General features: G+C 44.6%; 1 protein-coding gene across 2 annotated transcripts in view; it reads left to right on the top strand.

The window, feature by feature from the left end:
• Positions 1–62: 62 nt before the first annotated feature.
• CLCN4 (chloride voltage-gated channel 4) overlaps positions 63–21,411 on the top strand; it is a 46,839-nt gene continuing 25,490 nt past the window's right edge. Inside the window, exons 1-3 of one of the 2 annotated variants that reach the window (XM_064437112.1) lie at positions 63–729; positions 15,351–15,502; positions 15,839–15,938. In XM_064437112.1, the coding sequence (XP_064293182.1) occupies positions 726–729; positions 15,351–15,502; positions 15,839–15,938 (256 nt within the window). In that variant the 5' untranslated portion in view covers positions 63–725. Of the gene's footprint in view, positions 730–3,413; positions 3,501–15,350; positions 15,503–15,838; positions 15,939–21,411 lie in introns of those variants that run through there. The other variant, XM_009512279.2, reaches the window with a different exon arrangement.

Below are 21,411 nucleotides of genomic sequence, written 5' to 3'. Positions count from 1 at the left end.
ATATGAAAGCATAAGGTATTTTTTGAATGGTTTCATATTTGCCACATTCATGACGTTTTCGTTAAAAAATTTTGTATTTTGAATAACGCTGTAATTTAGGTGAATGAATGAATTTTCAAATAAAAGAGAGGAAATATGTGAAATCAGAGGTCCTAGAGAGGTTGCACTGAAGACCTGAAAGGGATGTGGAGTATAAGGAATGGCACGTGGGAGAACATACCTGCTTATCGCTCACGAGGAGCTGACAGCTGTATCAGAGGCTTGTGATGGAATCCCAGAATTCGCGGTAGCTCCACTTGCAACACATCAAACTGCCTTTCTTCATCGTAACAGAAGTTTGTACTTTGTAGATTTGTATTGGAAGTAAGTTGACATTATTAGTTCTGTAATATCTTCCTTATGACTAATTCCAAGGTGGAAACCACTCAAAAGAATACGAGTTAACTTTTTTAGGATGAACATTTTCTGCTGCTTTCACAAAGGAAACGTTAAACCTGCAGAATTGCAGAAAGGCCATTTCTCAGTGTCTCTCGGCAGCCTGAAGCTGCAGGAGCCACAGGAAAAGTCATCGTCCTGACATATGACTCCTGTCCCTGTGCAGTATTTACAAGGCGTTAAGGGTATGACAGAGTTTAGGTTATTTTTAAACAGCGTGCTGGAAATAGTCATTTCGAATACCAACCGTCTCTGTCTCACCACCGCCAGGATCAACAACAAAAGCTATAATGGGTATGTCAGTATGGATTTTCTGTTATAAGAATGAAGGCCTATATGTATTCCTTGCTGCCATTTTTATAAGCACTTTGCAAGACTTAAAGGTAAGTGCTGTACAACAAGAGCAAATTTTTTTTAAGGAATTGGATGAACTATGTATTTTGTTTTCAGTAGATGTAAACCTGAAGTTTGCATTTTTTAGGGAAGAGGGCACTTTGCAGCTTATTTTGCATCCAGTCTCCTTTTTAGCTATAGAGTCATATATCTTCCAGAGGAAGAAAAATATATTTACAGAGAGACTTGAGAAAGTTGCAGGCTAGTGAAAGCAAGAACAGTCTTTTCCAAAGCATCATGTGAAGAGTATTTTCTTTTCCTGAGGCCACTCAATTGATTAAGTATTTGCTTCCGATGATACCAAAGAGTAAAGTTGATTTGGTTTTGGAATCTGTAAATGTCAGTTAAGTGATTTGCTTGCCTTTTGGAAAATCTCAGTATTCTTGGAATTAAAAGCTTCTTAGGAGCTGTTTCTGGCTTCTTATGATTTCTTATAATCTCCTAAATTTGTACATATGCATCGAGGCATTTGGAATCACATTTTATATTGAGAATTAGGTATTCTGTCCCTTTTAGTTTGTTTGCAGTTAGACCATCCAGCTAAGAATACGTGTTCGGCAGTGACTTGATGAGTTCAGCTGTGGTAAGAGAAGAGAAAACTAAGGATCTAATTTAGGAAAAACTGTTGAGGAAAAAAATGGGAGATTGAAACCCTTGTGCTCATTTGGTTAGTGCACAAAATTACTGTTCGCTGTCTAGGACTTGGCGTTTGTGTTACAGAGAGTGTCTTGTGGCAGAGAAGTTCCTAGGTATAGATGCTTGTGTCTGACCAGCTAACTGCTGCTTGATGTTTTCCATGTTCCCCCCTCATAAACTGATTAAGGAAAATTCCAGATGGCATTATCAAGAAAATAAATTAAGTGCTCAGTCTTGGTTTAACTTCCTCCACAGAATTCAATTGGCCTATTAATACTGATTTTAATGGGCGCAAAGAACAGACGCTGGCAGGAAGTTAGGGCTTCCATCACTTTTCCACACTTCATTGACATGGTTAGGGTAGGCCTGATGCTCTTACCGATCCGTGACGATGAAGAACTGTGATCTGCTGTGCTGTGTATGAAGGGCATCCTCAAACCTCTTCTCTAAAGGCATGTTTCTCACTCCAGAAACGTGTGGGAACTTCAGGTGGAGCAAGTGAAGGATTCAAATTTAATAATAAAATCCATATGCGGAGTCGGCATCAGAAATAAGGAGTGCCAGAACAGTTCTTCCACTCACAGACAAGACTTGAAGGAGTTGGGTAGCCATTCTGGAAAAAAGGTTTTGGACACCCTGTACCAACTGGCTTGCTTGGCTAGGTTGGGCTGCCCGCTTAGCGCATCCATAAATACCTGCTCAGACACACGGGGACAGAAAGGTCTCCCAGAACTGCCTGCCTTCGAAGTGAGCGGAAGTCACGCATGTGCCTTCAGTCAGTCACCCGTGGATATTTTCGTGTGTGTCCTTGCGCAAGATCTCCCTCTACCTAGCTGTTGCATCTGCTTGGCAATACAAAGCACATCCCTGGATTCCCTTAAGGGGAAAACCAGTCTGCACAATATTCAAATATGGGAAAGTGAGCAGTAAGGTGTGAACGTCCTGAAATAAAACACATTGCACATGTGCGAACATGTACGAGATCTTCACAAAGAATGGTTACAAGCTCTGCCTTGGGGAACGCGATCCTAGTGGCTTGTACAAAATTCATACAATCAGAACTTTGGAAATTATTATTTTGTTGTAGAACTCAAATACATTGTAAAGTACAATAAAATGCTTTTTAAGGAAAAAAAACCCAAAATCAATCCCGAACAAAAATCCCCAACCAAACTGCGTCCCCCCAGTTCCCCAAATAGATGGTTCTGAGGTGTGAAAGGCTAATTGCTTTTTCACCTTTTTTTTAATGAAACATTTTAGAATGTTTTAGTTTTTAAATATTTGATGGGAAAACTTAAGCAGATGTTTTGAAAAGGAAAGGTAGGCTGGCATATAGGAGAGGATCTTTCAAGCAGTGGCAGTTGCATTGAAGAAAAGGCAGAAGGCTGCAAGTGGAGCGATGGGTGGATGGACAGAGGGCGGGGAGAATGAAGCAGTGAAGATAACAGGGATGAAACCTATGAGGTAAGCTTGCAAAGCTTGAATATGACACGGAAGATGGAGAGAAGTCAGTCTGGATAAGCTTGAAATGGAGCACCGTGAGAAGGAAAAATGCAAGGGATGGTGAAATTGTGGTTTGCCTCATTTCCAAGCTGCTGTGATTACCTGTTTCATAAAGATGAAAGAAAATGTGACACCTTGGCATTGTTGCAGAGCCAGCAGGAATGCTTCTTGGTTTGCACGCAGCATACTTGCTATGCTTTTGCTTGTGAAAAATGTGATTGTGGTTGCAAAAATAATCCACAAACGCTTTTAAAAATAATTAGGGTGGGGGGGGGGGGAAAAGCAGCACGTGTTCTGATGGTGACCGAGTAGGTAGGGCAGGGGTAAAGAGGCTTGCGGTTTAATCCTGCGGGATTACAGGCTGGTCCGTCTCCCCTGTCCCCGTCCCCTATCAGATATGCTATAGAGGGAGGATGCAGTCACATGATTGTTACTGCTTCCTCCCCATGACATCACTGCTTTTGCAGCCATACCACCCAAGAAAGGATGCTATTAAAATCTTTGGGACTGGGCTAAATGATGTTGCATTGCAGGTAAGCAACGTAATTCTTCAGAAAATTGATTTGCCACTTGCTCGCGTGCTGCTGTCCCAGAGCTCCAGCTCCGCCGGGCAGAGTTTCTGCTGGAAAATAAAGCGGCACAGTTTCTCTGCAGGCAGAGGGTTTGCAGGTGCAGAGGCTGCCTGCTGGCTCTGCGCTGAGCTACCGGCTGACATCCCCAGCAGAAATGCTGCCAGATGGAGCTTTAAAGCTGAAGAAGGCCCTTTGTCCGTCGCGTTTGCTATGGCTCCTTCGGGTGCCTGCTGAATTCTGTATTTACGTGAGCAGCCATCATCATCCAGTCGTGCGGAGAGAGAGCAGCGATACTGTTTTGCTTGCATTCCTTGCTTTTTCCTTTTTTTTTCTGGATGCCTAAGGGAAGTTGTTGTTGTACAGATAGATATGTCTGAGCTTATAAAGGAATGAGGATTAACTTGCTTAGGGGGTTAGTAGATGTATTTGGGGAAAGAGGCTTTTCCTTTATTGTTAATTTTTGCTGACGGGGTTTGAGAGTACTGAGTCCGACAGGTTTCCTGCAGAATTTGCTGTAGTGTAAGGGAGGTTTTGCTTGTCGCCCAACAGAAGCATGAAAAATTATTTTCCAGAACAGACATACAAGATGACAAGCAGATTTTTACTTCTTACACAAAATGCCAATCACCAAAAGGCTGAAAAATCCATGCTAAACTGCTTTTTTGGACTGTTGGTTTTATATAAGCAAAGTCCAGACTCTGTTCTCTTTTCCTGGTGTGGGTGTTTATGCACTCTATACAAATATATGAAGGCATCCATTTGTGGAGAGAAAAAATGGTGACCCTTCTGTGGCAGGGTTTTTCTGTATTGCTTTTTTAATATAACTTAGAGGGTTTTAAAACACCTTATTCCTTTTAAAAATTATTCTAATACAAATGCTAGACTGCAAGAAGCTAAATTAATTTTTGAGCTTATACTAGTCAGGAAAATAAAATTACACCTTTTTTCTTTTTTAAGAGTTCTGATAAATAATTCTGTGCCTTTGCCAGAGAACGGAGGATGACTCAGCTGCAGCTTCATCACAGACAGAGTGTCAGGTGACTTTTCACTCCTAGTCTGCAAGAAGTTTCTTATTCTTGAAAACCCTGTTCATTTTTCCAATAAATTTTTCCCTCTGTTAGAAAAATCTGAAAATTTGGCAGGCCTGGGGTGTCTGTGTGCTCACCCGTATGCTTGTGGGGGGAGATTTTGGATCTCCTGTGCTGAAGGAGGTTGTATGTCCTAGTGAAAGGTAAATTCTGGTGTCCAGCGATTGTGTATTGCGGTAGTGTCAGGCTCAGAAAATAATGGGTGGGGAGGCAGGGGAAGTGTGTAATGAGTTACTGAAATAAAGTAAGGCAGGTTCTTCAAAAACAAAAAGAAAAATACATTTCAACTTTATTTTTCTCCAGCAGAACCTTTGGTTTTTTTCCCCAAGAGTGAGCCTCAAAAGCGATATAAATCCAAACCCGGCACTGTATGAGGTGGCAGGGGGGGTTCCATCCTACAGCGCCCGTCCTGGGTCTGCTCTCCTGGCTCCCTCTGAAGTCAAGGCTGGGTCAGCCCTCTCCAGCCCTGGGCGTGAGTTGGGCCGTGCTCTTGCTCACCAGGCACACCGAGGCTTGGCTCTTTGCCCACGCAAAGTGCACAGCAGGGCCACCACGCGTGGGTTTCACAGGCGCAATGGGTTCCCCCCCTACCCTGGATTGTATCTGAATGCGCTGAGGAGATGCGTGCGGGTCTCCCAGTTTGAGTCAGGCATCTTTTGTGCAAAAAAAGACAAGGCGCCAGCTGTAAGCGTATGCTGCGGCAACTCAGAAATTCGGGACTTAAGTCCTTTAACAGTTATTTAGTTTAAAAGGGTGGTCCTGAAACATCCCCAGCTGGAGGGCTCTCTGCACATGTCAGGGTCTGCCTTCTCAAAAGCAGTGGCTGGTAGCTTTTGAAGAAGACTGGAGGAGGGGAAGGGGATGGTGTTGGATGGGAGCGTTTGCCCCGGGATTGGGTCCTTCCTGTCTGCCTGGAGCAAACAGGCTCTCTGGAGCGCCACAACCTCCCGGGTCTGGGAGCTGCTTCATCACAAAGCCATTATTTGCTGGGCTGGAGGGGAAGGTGAGCGGCATCGTGACTGTAGCCTAGCACTTGTGCGGGGGCAAGGGGGAGGCTCCCAACCCCCCACATCACCCATGGTTCAGGGCCATCTCATGTGCGTTGATGATCAGTGTTGTGTCGTGTGAGCGTCTCAGGTCTGACTGGCTCTCAGCATGGCGCACGACCCCCAAACAGCGATGTAGTGCCTGTAGGTATCAGCCCTTTTCCAATTTGCTTTTGCCATGAGGCTACCTCTTGCAGGGTGCCCAAGCGGGGTGTGTGTGTATGTGTTGATTCTTCCATTTAGTGAAATGGAATCAGGTCGTAGAGTAGGACTCTTAACTCATCTGCGTGTGTGTGGCATGCATACGCACCAGGCATCGGGTTTCCTCAGACGTCTTCATCTCTTGTCCAGCACAACCAAAAAAATCACACAAGGTCGTTACTGCCAAAAGAGAAATTCTGGCAGGGTTAAGGTAGGCTGCTATTCCTAAAACACTTTTAACATGTTGCTCTCAAACATCATCCCAAGGAAAAGGGTTCCCCGTCTGGCAGGTAGGGGAGCTCCTTCTCGGCGGTATGAAGTAAATCATTTGTAACCGTGCAGCCCATCGGCACCAAATGCAGCAGTAAAAATCAGTGCTCTGCGAACAAGAAAACATTACCCTCCACCTGTGTGAAAATGACTCACCGCCTCCACTCAAATCGTGAGAAGCGACATGCTAGAACAGCTTAATGGCTTTTCTACTGCAGGTTTATCAGCTTGAAGCTGAAAGCTTAAAAAGGTTTTCAGCAAGAGGTGCATTTAATGCCATTGAACACCCCATTTAAGGAGAGAGCTGTTTAGGAGTAACTATATACCAGGGCATTTCCCTTCTGACAGTGTAACTTTGTTCTCTCTGAATATACTTGTCTTTTTTGCAGTCCAAGAACCATTCTCCATCCCCCTCCCAGCCTGAATCTTTTCATTTTTCTGAGTGAGGGGACAAAGAGCAGTGCTGAAAACCCAAACCCGGTGCTGCAAAGTTCGAGCGTGTATATGGCACAGGGCGGAAAACTGTACAGCACCCCTGATCCTTCAGCCTTGGCTTGGAGCTCTGTGACAGTAGAAACAGCTGCTCTAGGAGGGAAATTCCGTCTCTTTTTTGGGAGGAAGGGGACTAGAGGGAAATCAAGAATAGAAACTATACGTGCTGCTACACTGGTGGCCTGATTTCCAGTCTGTCTTGTCTTCTGAAGCTTTGTTCCTTACCCCAGATGCTGAAGGGTTTTTGAATGTTACCTAATCAGTCTTGTTTCCTTCAAGAAGCAAGGGTGTGCAGGGTTGATGCAGGCCCACAGGACTCGTCTGCCCAAGCTGATGGGCTCTTAGCAGAAGGGCATCCTTTAAGAAAGATGTTTCAGCTCAGTTTGAAAACTGCAAATGGATGTCCCAGGGCCAACAACGCTTCCCTCCTGCTTTTTCCACAGCCCAACATCAACGCTAACAACTAAATTTATTGGAGGGACCTTTAAGACTCCCTAGAAACAGAGAAGTGAGTTTAGCATTTTTTAATAGAGAGCGATCATGAGTTATGTGAGTGCAAAAATTCCACTTGGAACTCACAGGGAAAGAGCTGGGGTTTTTTTTTTTCCTCTTCCTTTTCTGACATAACTCAACAGCTGAACTAAGTTTGCTCAGACTTTCCAAGAAAGCTCAAATGAAGACCAGACACACGATATTTCATGCTGAAAGGAACTGGCTACAAAAGGGAGAGTCGTCCCAGGAAGGAGTGGGGAGCAGGACGCCGGGCCGAGGTGCCCTCTCTTGGAGGGGTGCGCTCCTCAGGGGAAGAGAAGCGTGGTGAGCCAGGGGCGTCCCGGGAGGAGAAAAGGAGGAGAGGGAGTCAGGCCATGTCCAAAGGGCCGAGAAGCCCTGCTGGTTGGTTACCAGCTCCCAGGGTGCACTGGTGTGCTCCATGTCCCCCCATGCCTCTCTTTGCCTGCGCTCCCGGCCAGCCCTGTTATCTCCTTGTGCTTGCCCTGTGAGCACGTGTGGTGGCTGAGGAGGGGCGGTTGGAGGCTCTGGTTTGGTCTGGAGGACCCTTTTGTGCTTCATTTTTCTGCCATTTATCCCAAATGTTCCCTCCCGCCTTCCCCTTCTCTCCCAGGCCCTCTCCCCTGTGATCTGGTGCCCTGTGTTTTTTGAGCTCTGCTGTGGCTTCATAATTTTTTCCATAGAGGTTAGTCAGGGTAAAGCTGCACATCAAAGATGTGACTGTATTTAGCTTGCCCACAGTATCATAGCAGGAAACTCCTTAATATGCGGTGGGGGGGGCCATACAGTAGAATGCTGCAATATTTTACAGTGTTTCTGATACCGCAGCCTGCCTGCGCTCGTAAGGCAGGAGGCTGAGGGTTTGCAGTGCTATCTACTGATACATGGGGACTGCACAATTAGTCCCTGAATTGGAATAAAAGCATTTGCCAATTTTAACATCCCATTTTCCCTCTGGATTTTCCCAGTTTAACTATTCTCCACTTTTTTACATGCACATTATATTTCAGAAAAAGGCCTGTAACTGAGTTCAGTGTTTTCTTATTTTTCCCGGAGCCTCAACTTTGCTCCGATCCAAGGCCATTTTAATGTTTTTTATGAAACACCATCATTAAGACAGGTGGTCAATAAATCAATGGCTTGTTCAGTCTGAGGCTTCTAAGGTGAGTAGTCTTAAATTGCCCATGGATATTTTTCAACCTGCAGAAACCTCGTCTTTCAGCCTGCTTTCTTTTGCTGAAGACATCTTCCTTGTGATATCACCACCCAACAGTGTCTTACTTCTTGTTCAGAAGAATGTTTCATAACCTTTTACCTGCAGCCTATATCCTGTAGGGTGCAATGTCACATTGCCGTTTCTAGATCATCTTCTACAAGGTGTGGTGGGTGGTGGAAGGGGGAATTACATCCACCCTGAACAGACCTCATCCTCCCACCTCTCCCCGAAAGACGTATGCCCCAAATCATCCCTCTGTACTTTTCAGTCGCCTCTTTCCAGCTGATCCCATTAATAATCTTGCTTTGAGGCCTGGGTGGAGAGTACTCTGCATCCATCTCTGCAACTAGGTCTAAATCCCTTGGGATGGGGCGTGGGTGGGTGCTGGCAGAGTACCTGCTTCTCAAGACAAGGTGCCTTTGCTCGACACATCACGCTGAGCAGTTAATGGCCATCAGGCTGGGGCACCATGCTTGGCTGTTTTGAGAACGTGGTACTAGGAAGGGTCAATACAAGTACTAAGGGCATAGAGAGTGGCAAATTATCCATCAGCACAAAGAAGTCTTGTGGTGGTTGCCAGTTAGTAAACTAGTAAGATTGCATTGCTCGTTACTCTGTACTATGGAAAAATAAATTCCAGGGTTTTTCACAGCCCACATGCTTCTTCGTTTGTGCAGTACATGCTGCCACATCGCTTCATATGAGCACAGATCAGATCGGTGCCATGCTCAGCTCCAGTGGGGTCGTCATTGAAATGACCGTGAATCATTTCAAAAGTGTTGTGTCTGGAGTAGTACCTCCCTGTTTTCTCATTGCATGTATATTGGTACCAGAGCATAGAAAAGCGCTGAGATGTACTGTTATTCTGCTTTTTTGTGTTGGCTAACTCACGCCACATTTGGAAGAGATGGAACAGATGATGCTTTGGATGCCCTGGAAAACTTATTCCACACAAATGTGAATTGAGGAACTTGCCACAGGCCTTCAGGCCTCTGCTTTCTTCCCCCCGCCTCTTGCCACGTTCCCTTCTACCTTATGCGATAGCAGAGGAGTCACTGAAGAGAGGTACGTTTTGCTGCCTGCATGCTGTTATGTTTCACACAGTAACCCCCCCGCTACTGTCTTCAAGGAAAACAGCATAAAGATGAAAGCACGTAGGTGAATATTTATCTGCTAGAAACATTTGAAGTGTGGAAGTAATTCAGTAACTGTGATCTGTTGAAAGTAACTCGAAACTAGCTGGAATCGCATTAAAAAGCGCACTGCCTGCCTCCATGCAACGTGTCCAATTAAAACAGAAAACAGGATGAGGAGAACGTAGCATGGAACTAGCAGGTTTAGTAGCAGTAGGCCAGGGCCAAGACTTTTCCTTTGATGGCTGTTCAGCTGGTTGTTTCCCATTGGTATACTTTTCAGCTTCTTTGAACCATGGGATGTTTTGGTCTGTGCTTGCCATGTCAAATATGTTTCAGATCCAATCAGTCAGTCAACATAATACCTAGAACGTCAGTTCACTGATTGAGCTCTTTGAGCTGTGGCTTTTACGTTTGCACAAGCCGTAACAATGCTATAAAGCTGAGAGGTTGTCAACATTTCCATTGTAAGGGTAATTTATTGCTCTTCTATAAAACTTAGCTCCAAGCTGCAGTGTATTGTACAGCCGGTCTGAAGCACACGATGAGTTTACACACTGCGAGACCTGCAGAAAGAACGTGACCTGAAATATGATAATAATACTACCTTTTGCTTCTTTAAAAATAACAAAAAGTGAGTAAACATAACAGAAGAGACCCGCAGTCCATGCGATACCTGCTGTGCTTGTTGGCATGTCCCAGCCCGCCGGGGTGTGCCGCTTGTTGTGTTTGCACCCCAGCTTCTGTAGGTTTTTTGCACTAATCTCTTCTTTGCTTTCTTTACATAGCAGGCTTCATCGATTACTTAAAAATTATCTGGCTTCCTGCAGGCCTTGCAGGCTAATCTTTGGACTAGCTCTTTTGATCCTTACCTGTTGCTCTCACGCAACACCTCAGGTGTTTGGAGGGCAGCATCTCTGCCTGTCTGGCTTCAGAATATTGCGCACCAAGCGTGCCTAGCTGGGAGATCTGGGACTGCACATGAGGTTGACCTGGCACAAGCTCTCTGGAAGATGTCTAGGGCTATGTGGCAACCAGGAGAGCCTCTGTCAAGAGGCACAATTGCCAGGCTAGTGCTATGAACTCTCTCATTTGTGAATTGATCCCTGCCAGGACCTTGCTCCATTTACAGGACCTCTGTAGTCTGACATGGGTCTAAATCCAAGGAAGTCTGCTAACCAAGCTCCAAGGAGGAACTCTTCTGAGTTCAGGAGGTATGTAGTTCAGTCAGATTTCTTTGCTTCCTTACTCAGCTTTTAGTGAGAACCTGTTTACAATTATTAAAGCAGAGTGTTGACAAAAACGTTCAGTCGTAGGTGCGCTAAGCTGTATAGTAAAAGTGAGCGCTCACTGTGAAGAGCTGAAGGAGGCACCCTACTGAATTGCAGGGAATAAAATGGCAGGTGCAATTCAAAGTCAACAGAGGCAAAGCGATGGAGAAAAAGTCCCTAAGAGACTACAGAATGATGGGCTCCAAACCGGCTGCTGCCTCTCATGGAGCATAGCAGACTGCTCACTGAAAATGTTGGATGTCTGCCCCAGGGAAAACAGGTGGAATGCCAGGAAGTAGTAGGAAAAGAATAGGGGACAGGCAGGAAACCTTTGCCCTTACACAAACGGGCAATAGTGGAAAGGAGAGCAAGGACGTCTAAGTCATGAAACACCAAAGGGACCAAATACAAACAGTTACTCAGCAAGATTCAGCACCTTTCAGTGTATCTAAGCTCTGTCAGACTATGCAAATCTCTTAGATGCTCAGGTGTTAGGGGTAGCTGTGAGTTGCATTTGTTACTAATTCTGCATGTAATGATATTGCAATGTTTTCTTTTGAATGGGTAGTGTCGGACTCATTTGATGAGATGTGGATGTCTACCTCTGACATCTCCTGGTAATCAGTGAAGAGAAACTAGCACTTCTGGGGAAACAATCTGTCTCATTCTAATGTAGATGTCTAAAATACATTAGATAAATTGCGTCTGAAGAGAGTTTATCTCCCCTTATCGGCTATGAAAAGAGCCTAGATTTTAGTGTCCAGAGTCTAGTGCAGATTTGTCATGCTAGGTGAGACAACTCGCACCACAAATGATGACTGCCATCGTCAGAGTGGATTACTGCAGTACATCTGGCTACAATTCATGTTTGAATGAGATCAATTTGCCTTTAACCTATGTGTATTAAATTAAAATATCTGCGACTGACTGACTTGTGTAAGGTTCTATTTCTGCTGGCATCTCTGAGAGGGCAAGTTAGCTTATCCTGAAATAAACCTTGGAGATTGTTTCAGATGTCAAAGTAAGGTGAGATAGATAAATGCAAAATAAAGAAAGTGATCTGTAGACAGGTGTTATTTGCAAGAATTGGGATTTGCTTAACCTGATATCACATTTCTGCTTTCAAGAGCGTGGTATCTGAAGTGAACTTTAAGGGTGATAATCATCCCACTAACTGTGATTTCCAGGTATTGGTACACTACCTAGAGTTCACAGTGTGTTTGCTTAGTCTTCCATAGCTCTGTGGTCTCTAGCACATTTTTCTCTCCCTGGACATGTTGGGTAGCACGTATTTTTTGGGTAGATTCAGGCTGAGATTGTAATTATCCTACATATTTGTGGTCTGGCTTGGTATTACCCACCACAATACTGTCATGTGCTGGGCATTGACAACATGCTTAAAAAGCTATTTTTTTATGTGATATAACTAGCATGTTGGGGAGTTTTCTTGTAGCGTTAAGGAAAACTTGCCAATGCTTTCAGCACAAGAGTTCTCAGAAGTTTGTTTTTGTGGCGGGGGGGCTGCCTTGTGCAGGCAAGCAGTCCGAACTGCATGCTCTTTACAGGATCTTCTTTGCTGTATGGGAAGAATAGGTTGACGTAAACGATCTGCAGAATATCACAGCATTACAGATAACAGCACGGTCTAATCCTTTCACCTCATTTCATCTTCCCGTTCCAGTCCTTGGTCATGGTTTACAAGACGCTGAACACAAGGTCCACTTGCAAGTTCAGCTCCCTGGTGTCAGCCACAGCATCCCACCTTCAGGCTCTCGTTTCCCTTAGCAGATGTAGGAGCGTGTTCTCATCCATTTGGCTAAGTTTCGCTATTCTCAATTGCCACTCATCTTAACTGCTGCTTTTTAAATCACCCCAATCCTGTGGCAGCTTATTCGTGCTCAGCAGCGCCATGTGGGACACCTGCTCTGCATTTGGTTTCCCTCCCTGGGCTGCGACTCCCTTGCTTGATTCTCTTTCAGACAAACGTGCCACAGTGCTTGGAGATTACTTGATTTCCACACTTAAAAGCGCTTCTATAGAATTATAATGGTGACCTGCTGGTTGCCTTGTAAGATAATGCTTTTCTCAGCTGCTTGTGCTGAGCATATTGTCTGTGTCGTCCAAAAAGTCCTACCCAGTGGAGTGCAAAGAGCGGACACAGACAAAGCTGAGTATTCACGCTTGTTACATCCCTGAAGTCACCACCGGGGAAAAAAATTAAATGGAGATGATTCAAGTAAAACAGTTGAAAATGAAGAGGAAATAAAGGGGGCTGAACAGAGCAGCAGGGTGTATGGACAGCTGATTAAAAGCTTATCTGCCAGATTTTTGCCTGTTCCAATACAGAATTGGGAAATTTCCTCACAGATTCGAAGATCCAAATTCTTTACTTGTGAAATCTCTGTTTCTGTACCTGACAGAGGAAAGTCGGTAGCAGTTGTTAGTACCGTGTCAGTGACCTGCAAAAGTTGTCTGGTGTCTGTCAAGGAGCTACAGGCTCTGCAGGGTCAGTTCTTTAACACCTCTAAAGTCTGTGTCTGTCCCCATTTACGTTTATGTGTTTACATGTGTTTTTTTTTCTCTTGTAACCCCCTGTTAAATGGTTTGGTCTTTTTTTTTTAGGCTTGCCATTTCAGATTACAAACCCCTAGGTACCTTCTGGAAGACCCTTTTCCCAGGCACATATTTTAGGATGGATGGGATTAATCACTCTTTAGAACAACACTTTGTTAAGTGATGTAGAAGTGCGCAGCAGCTTCCTCCAGCCACCCCAGCCCAGGACCCTCCTACCCGGCCACTGGAGCCCAGCCTGTGGACCCGGGGTCTCTGCCCACGTGGGGAAACGTGGCTGGCACTTTCCCGTGTGCAGGTTCAACCAGTGGCAAAGCTGAGCATGGGTCCCAGAGACACACACACAGTTAATAGCTCTTCAGTTAGTGTGAGTGGTGAGGTTTGTTTCTTGACATTGTCCCCATGTTTGCTTTGTCAGGTCTGTGCCTCTGTGTATTTTGTTTCTGGTTTCCCCCTTTTTCCCATAGTCTCCCAACTGACATAGTCCCTGATCGGACAACCTCACTGGAATAGACATTCTCACACTCCCACGTGCCCTCACCAGTGAGTGTGACTGACCAGGTTTGGTCCCCATCACCGCCTCCCTTATCATTTGCATCAGGTTTGTGTCCCTGTATGTTCTTGTTCACGGCTTCCTCCTTTTCTTCTTATCCCTTGTATTGAAAACGGTCCTTGACCAGATACCATTCAAGGAGCAGGCACTCACCTGCCGCACACCCTTACACCCTCTTCCTCTGTCTCTAGAGGCAGCCTAGGTGGTTCTTATAGTCCAGACACCAAACTTTCAGATGGCTGAAGTTAAGTTGGATGAATCCAACCCTATGTGTCTGAACTACTTCATTTAATAGATTCTTATGCTGCTAAAGACTCCTCTCATTGAGAATGATGTCAGCTGTTTCTGCAGCTCGTCATATTAGTGACTGCTTTGGGACATCACCTTGGAAAGAGGTAACAGTCACTTTTGCACCTAGCCAGGGGCTGCCGAGCTCTCTGTGGGAAAAAGGGGTACGGTGGTTTTGGGTTAACTTTGTCATGCTTTGCTTACATGGCTTGCATGAACAAGGTATAGTTTTCAGGGCTTCAGAGTGATGGACATGGATGTTTCTCTGCTTTCATAGCTGTAGTCTGTAAAACCAGAGAGCATGTCCCCAAAAACTTCTGGGCTGAAAATGTCCTCTCAGCCTGTTGCCACACGCTAAGTGTATAGTATTTCACAGCCTACTTTGGTTTCCTTTTTAACTATCAAATGCTTCTGGTAACTGTTATATTTTGGGGACAGGTAGCTTTGTATTTCCTCTTGTGCTCTAGCAGGACAGGTGGTGGCTGTTTCTCCCCCTGCTTTCTTAAAAGCAAATTTGGAAAGGTGTATAAGGGACAGAAGGTAACCACTCAGGTTCTTTGAAGAACAGTCCTGCTCCTAGCCCTTGAGAAGCAAACTTGAAGATACTGCATTTCCAGACCTGATGCAGAGCAGACATACTGTGGTCTCGAGCTTTGCCTTCTCTGGGCAGTGGAAGGAAAGCGGATCAATGCAGAGAGCTTTGAGCGTGCAGAACTAGGCAACGCTGCAACGTTATGACTAATGTTGCCATGTAAAATCTGCAATTCATGATGAATGGTAAACTCTAGTGTATTATCATTTGTTTTCTGAGCTGGTGACATTGCCTACTTGCTAATCTCCATGCAGGCAGGGAAATTCTTCTGACATGTGATCAGGATGTGTCATTGCAGAGGAAGTCCAGAAACATGCTGGATTCTGGGGCTCTGTTTTCAGGAAAGATGGTATTTCTGCATGGGGACACTGTGCTTTTTGTATGTAAGCTGTTGAAGTAGTCTTCAGCAAAATACTTTTTCTAGTGGCAATGCATAGATTTCAGGAAGTGCCCACCAGGAGTGCTGACTCATTTTCTCTTGACTTTGTGGTTGGTGGAGGCATTTTGGAAAACTTGATTCTGAAATGTCTGGCAAAGCTCCTTGAATTTATTGACATACTTGGTTTTCCTCTACATACAGACCCTAATATGGTCAATGCAGGAGACATGAACGGTTCTGGCAACCTGATGGATTTTCTGGATGAGCCTTTCCCTGACGTTGGGACTTATGAAGATTTCCACACCATCGACTGGCTGCGGGAGAAATCTCGCGACACTGACCGCCATAGAAAGGTAAAGGTGTCGGGCTTTGATGGAGCCCCCTGTGTTACAGCCGTGCTGGTGGCGAGAAAAACAAGCAGTTTCCCAGAACTATAGCTTCCTACCTTGTTGTATGACTTGAGCAGGACTTCTAAAAATATGGATGTGGTTACATCTTGGGTTTTTAAGTATGAAAGGGCAACTTACTCAGCAGAGCACCTCTAGAGAATGATTTGGACTGGGGGGATTATAGAGTAGAGAGATTGCATACACTTTCTAGGAGGTTAAATACTTTTTGTTTTAAACATTATACACTAAAACGTCATCAGCCTGAATCAGCATCATGTCTATATATATGTTAAATTTCAGATTACAAGCAAAAGTAAGGAATCCATATGGGAGTTCATCAAGAGTTTGCTGGATGCCTGGTCAGGATGGGTTGTAATGCTTCTCATAGGACTGCTGGCAGGTACGTGTGTGTTAGCACTACAGTTATGCCTGGATCCATCTCACCCAAGTTTGCTGCAGTGCTGTCTGCTTCTCTTTTTACTTCATTGTCCCTCCACTGATGTTTCAAGCTAAAAACACAGCTATGCCTCCATGCAGTTGTAATGCTTAATAAAAATACCCACTTGCAAAGTCTCCTGCTGAGTGCTGACCTAGAAAAAATGCTATTCACCAGTAGAGGGATTTTTCTCTTGATTTTGGAAATATACATCTGAACGCTTTACGCTCGATGGACTACTCTGACTTTCTGAATCTTTGATTCACAGAAGTCAGTTTTATTGGTAGGATTTTTTTCTTCTTGTCTTCACATTAATTGTGAAAGTAGGTATTTTGATGCGGGGAAATGTTGGTTATGGGCACTCAAAGCGGGAGCTTTGTAAATTGCTATATCCACTGGGTTATCGTCTTTATATATGTATGAAGGGAAAATACAGTTTCAGACTCAGCTTCAGATCTGCTTCCAGGCCAGACAGACATTACATATTGAACAGCCTGCTCAAACTCAGATGGCAGATTCATTAATTTCCCAAATTGCTCCTGTCTTCTGCTCAGTTTAGCACATCCTACAACTTGGAAAGCTGCACTTCTATTACCAAGTTGAAACAGCTGCCATTTTTTATGCTTTTTTGGTGATGTCAGGGTGCTCTTGTATCATGCTGCTTGGTAAAAGCATGGTGTAAAGTTTCACAGTTTCCAAATGGTGTGAATTTCCTGCTTACCAGCTGCCAAGTTAACATGTTTATTACAGTTTGATCAGGAGCCTCAGAAGTAGTGGGGAAGTTCTTGAGAAAATGTTGCTGAATTGTTATTTCTTAGAGGTATACTTGTTTCCATGAAAGCTTTGATGGGAGAGTGAGAACAGAAGAGAGTCTGGTAGACTGTGGACTATCAGGGCTGCTGAACCCTTTCTGAAGGCCAGGCATGGCCTCATCTGGGATGGAGAATTCTGCTTGCAAATAAAGTTAGAGCAAGCCCTTGAGGGCCGTAGTGAACCTTCCACAAGCTGAGCAGTAATCCCCTCACTCATATACAGAAGGTGGTATACACTCACTCCCATTTCAGTACAAATATCCAGTAAGGTTTTGTCTGTACCAGTTTGCAGTGAAACCTCATTCTGAAATCCTTGAGGTGTTGAAAGCCAGAGTTGCTGACCTCTGATAATCCCTAATGCTGGTACATCCAGTTTGGGAATGGAGGTGGAGGGTAAACTGCAGCTGAGATGCATTAGCTTTTACAACCTTTACAATGACAAGGGTGCAGAGCAATGTGTTCTGCCTCAGAGTCAGATCAAATTAGTCTGTTTTTAAATTAGGGCAAGGACTCGTGAATCAGCTGGAAAACAAAAATTACCCGCATGTTCATGATTTGGGCTGAACTCTAGACTTTTTCTGCCTGCTGTTGAAATGGCACATGTGCTCTGTGCCTCCAGTGTTCCTGGGACAGGGCAAAGATGGAGAGTCCCTATCTCAGCCTCAGCGATGGGTCAACACTCCTTTGATGAGTGGGGGGATTATTGATGAGTGGATGAGTTTTCTTAACCAGGTTTGGGGCGGGAGGAGGTGAGGTTGGTGGGGCAGTCAAGAGGGACTTCAAGTCATTTCCCTCTCTGCTTGAAATATTGCCTGCTCAAAGAAGCTTGCCTGCCATGGGGACACCTGTATGATCACACAGGGTTGCGTTGACCAGCCTGGCTCCTCCATGGTCCCTCTTCTCCTGCTGAACAGGCAGAAGCTACCACTGCTCCAAGGGGAGCAGCCTGGCTCAGCTGCATGGATGCTGGGCGTGGGTTTGGGCAGCTGAGTCCAGGCATTACCTGAGGCAAGGAGAGGGGGTGGCAAGGAGTGGGAGAGGAGGAGGAAAGCAGCACGATAAATAGCCAGGTGTGAAGGTCTTATAAAGCACCCTGCCCCTGCTGCCCCATTGCTGGGAATGGAGGGCTGCAAGGTAGGACTATTGAGGAAGGGGATGGCAGGGGCCTCCATGTGTTTCCAAAGGCCCTTGGAAGATTTACCTAAGCCCAGGAGTTTCCAGTGAGCTTAACTGATCTAGAAGCCGAAATACCACCAACTTGGTCAACTGAATCTTTCAGGTTTTGCAAAATTTCAAAAGCTGCACCTCCACAGCCAGTGCAAGCTGATGTGGCCAAAAGTAGTAATCTCTGCCCTCTGGTGTCCCTGCCATCAGGGCCGGTTGCCTTGTGCATGTGCAGCTGCACAGGGCGGTTGGATCTGAGAGCTGGTCTGGGAGAAAAAATGGGGTTTGGCCAGACTAGTTTTCAGTTGATCAGTGGACTCAGCAGGGTGGTCACCACAGGACCATTGCATTGATTGTATGCAAGCAATCAAAATATTGCTGACAGAAAGGAGCTGATGGAGGGAGGAAGGAGAAGACCATCCCGCCTGGCAGTAGCCCTTACTCATGCCATTTCTGGAGTGTCATTGGACCCACATCCTTCATTAGTCCCAGAAAAAGCATAGGGGGGAAAGGGACCTCTGGAGGGGGTTTGCTCTGGCTTCCTGCTCACAGCAGAGCCAGCTTCAGAGTTAGAGTTGTATCTTTTGAGTAACATCAAAGTACATTAAGAATGTAACAGCAGCCATTTGGGATCAGACCAAAGTTTCATGAGCGAGTGTACACACCTAAACTAGCCTGAGCAGAGCCCCTCACTGTCACCACAGTCCGACACGTAACACCACGAATGCTGTTTGGTGTGGAGATCAGATGAAAACTGCTCACAAGATGCTCCAGACAAAGATACTGAGTACTATCTGGGCCTCTCTTAGTCAGAAAGTTTGCATGCTTTCTGGAGAAATACAAAGAAATGTTTAGGGAAATAAGCCTAAAAATTTTGGGAGTGAGAGCCAAATTTTTAGTTTTTAAGGAATTCTGAGTTTTCACTTTGCCCATCCTGCCTGCAAACCAGTGGCCATCCCTCAACCTAGCCTTTACTAGCCAACTGAAGGTATGTGCTACTTATAGATGATCAACAAAAGAGTCTGTGTTTTTTAAAGCTATGTGACAAAAAGTACTATTGTAACAATACTGGAATGCTCCAGTACTGCAGCTGGAGGTGCAAAAGTCCCCTCTGTAATTCAGTGTCATGCCACTTGGGTGACAGAGTTTTCTGGCACAGGTGCATTGGGAAAAATATGTTTTCACAGCAAGTGTTTAGCATTCTCATTAGGGCATTGTAAAGGATGAGTGTTGGCTGTCATCAACCAAAGGAAAAGGAGGTGAAACGCTAATATGTAAAAGGAAGCTCAGCATTTCTTGGCTTTGGAGTACCTCATTATTTTTCATTCTCGGCAGGAGGTTACATAGAATAGGGAACAAGTTCAGTGCCTGTGATGGAGAAGTAGGGAAATAAACTCCTGCTATATTGCAGAGGTGCACTGATGTGTCTAGACAGCCATGGTAAGCACCAGAAATTAAAGGCTTGACTTTCTGAGATGCTGAACGCTCTGCAACTTCCATTAATTTCACTTAAAGTTGCAGAGTTTCAGAACTTGGAAAAATTCTAGCCCTGGTCACTTGGCTTGTGAAGCATTAACTATTGCAGTATTATCCTGTAAGATTTTCTTCTCTGTAAAGCATGTAGCATTTCCTTCTTTATGTGGATTCCAAAGCATTTGGCAAAAGGGATTTTCTTCTAGAGGCATATTTTCCTAGAAGTGCTGTGGTGCACGTGAGCTTGCTTTATTACAGAACTGAATGTTTCTCCCTCACTCTGTTTATTAACTTTTTTGGGGAAAAACATTCAAAAACCTGCCTTCCTTTGCACCTTCTGCTAGGTAGCATTAATAATCAATTGGCTGATTAAGTGTGATTTGAGCTTTGAAGGTTGGGGTAACTGCAGAGGACGATATCGATCCATCAAGAGATGCAAAAGGCACAGTGTTTCGTGCTCATGGCCAAGGCCTGAGGATTCTTTGTACTATTTCCTAAACGAAACAATAGCGTTTCATTTCAGAAAATTGGAGGAGAATTTAGAGTTTACTGCAAAACTCAGTAAGCTACGCATGCTGACATTCGTAGCCATGCAGTGATTTATCATCATCTAAGAATATGGTTCATTGTTTCCATAGAAACTTGGGAAAACGGAAAAGACTAAGCAAGAGAAAGCCGAGGTATTTGTGAAAGAAAACAGTTGGTACAGACATCGTTACTCCCAGCTGCGGCCTTTTTTTTTTTTTTTTGTGTGATCTTGTCTGGTGTATCTGTACATTTCTTCAGATTATTCCTATACAAAAAAATTTCTAAGGGAGTGACAAATATCCTTCTTATACTTCTGTGTAAGGCTCTGTGAACGCTTTTGGGGTTTTTCTGTTCTGTAGAATAAAAAACAGTTTACACATGCCTGAATTATTTGAAGTTTTGATTTTTTTTTCCTCTTTCACAGAAATGAAAACCAGAAAACATCAGTTCCACTTCAAATAAACTTGCTCTTGAACCTACCTGTCTGCACCAGCTGCTAGGGGAAAGTGGGGGCAGCCCCCAGCCCTGCTTCATGTAATTACATTCTTAGCAGAGGCCACAAAGCTAAAAGTTTTGGAAACATAAAACCAAACCATTTTGCATTTTCCAAAACATTTTTTTCAGTGTTTTAGTCCTACTGAAATGCACCGATGAATTCTGTTCAAATTCATTACCGGTTTCCTGAGATTGTATTAATGATTACCAGTAAAAATGTTGTTGACTTCTGCTTTCCATTGTTTGCGAGAGGGCTTTGGAAAACGCTAAATGACTCTTTTATCAGCTGGTGGTTTCATACTTTCTAGAAAGTACGGACGTCGGGAGCGAAGGCAGGTCTGCCTTTCTGTGTTCTGGCTGTTCCCAGCCTCCCCGTTCCTGCTGGTGTTGCGTTCGCGAGGACACATCTGCTCTGAGGGTGCTGGTGCTGGGGCGGGTGATCATTGCAGATGAGCAGATGTCTAGAAAAGCGGGATTTCCTTTTTTGTGTCTGGCCACACCAGTTTTACTCTTGTCTGTGTCTGGTGGCCACCGGGTGTCACTGTAGCTCTTTGTAATTACTGGGGAAAAACTGAAAGAAGTGTTAGTTTGGTACAGAGACGATTTGAAGGATAATGTTATTCTGCGTGTTTGAATTGCTAATGAGCGTACACATCGGGAGTCTGATTCCGATAAATTCATATGACAGAATTCGGCATCCGTATTGTTTCTCTACTGAAATCATTCTTCTAAAAGGTTGCTGTTTTGGGACCAGTGAAGCTATAGGAAAAAATATGTATCCTCCTCCCCTACCCCAAAATACAGTGTGGTTTGAGACTTGCAGATTAGCCTCTGTATAGAGACCCTGCATGAAGTCCTGCTTATCTCAGTCAAATGGTGCACTGCCTGGGACAGACTGAAGGATCAGGCCCTTAATCAGTTATGCCTTCCCCTATTTGGCAATCAGTCAGTAGGTAAATGATAAT

This window comes from Phalacrocorax carbo, chromosome 1 (assembly GCF_963921805.1).
Source record: "Phalacrocorax carbo chromosome 1, bPhaCar2.1, whole genome shotgun sequence".
Classification (NCBI taxonomy): Eukaryota; Metazoa; Chordata; class Aves; order Suliformes; family Phalacrocoracidae; genus Phalacrocorax; species Phalacrocorax carbo.
Note: the sequence above shows the minus strand (reverse complement) of the source record. Positions and strands in the feature narration are given on the sequence as shown.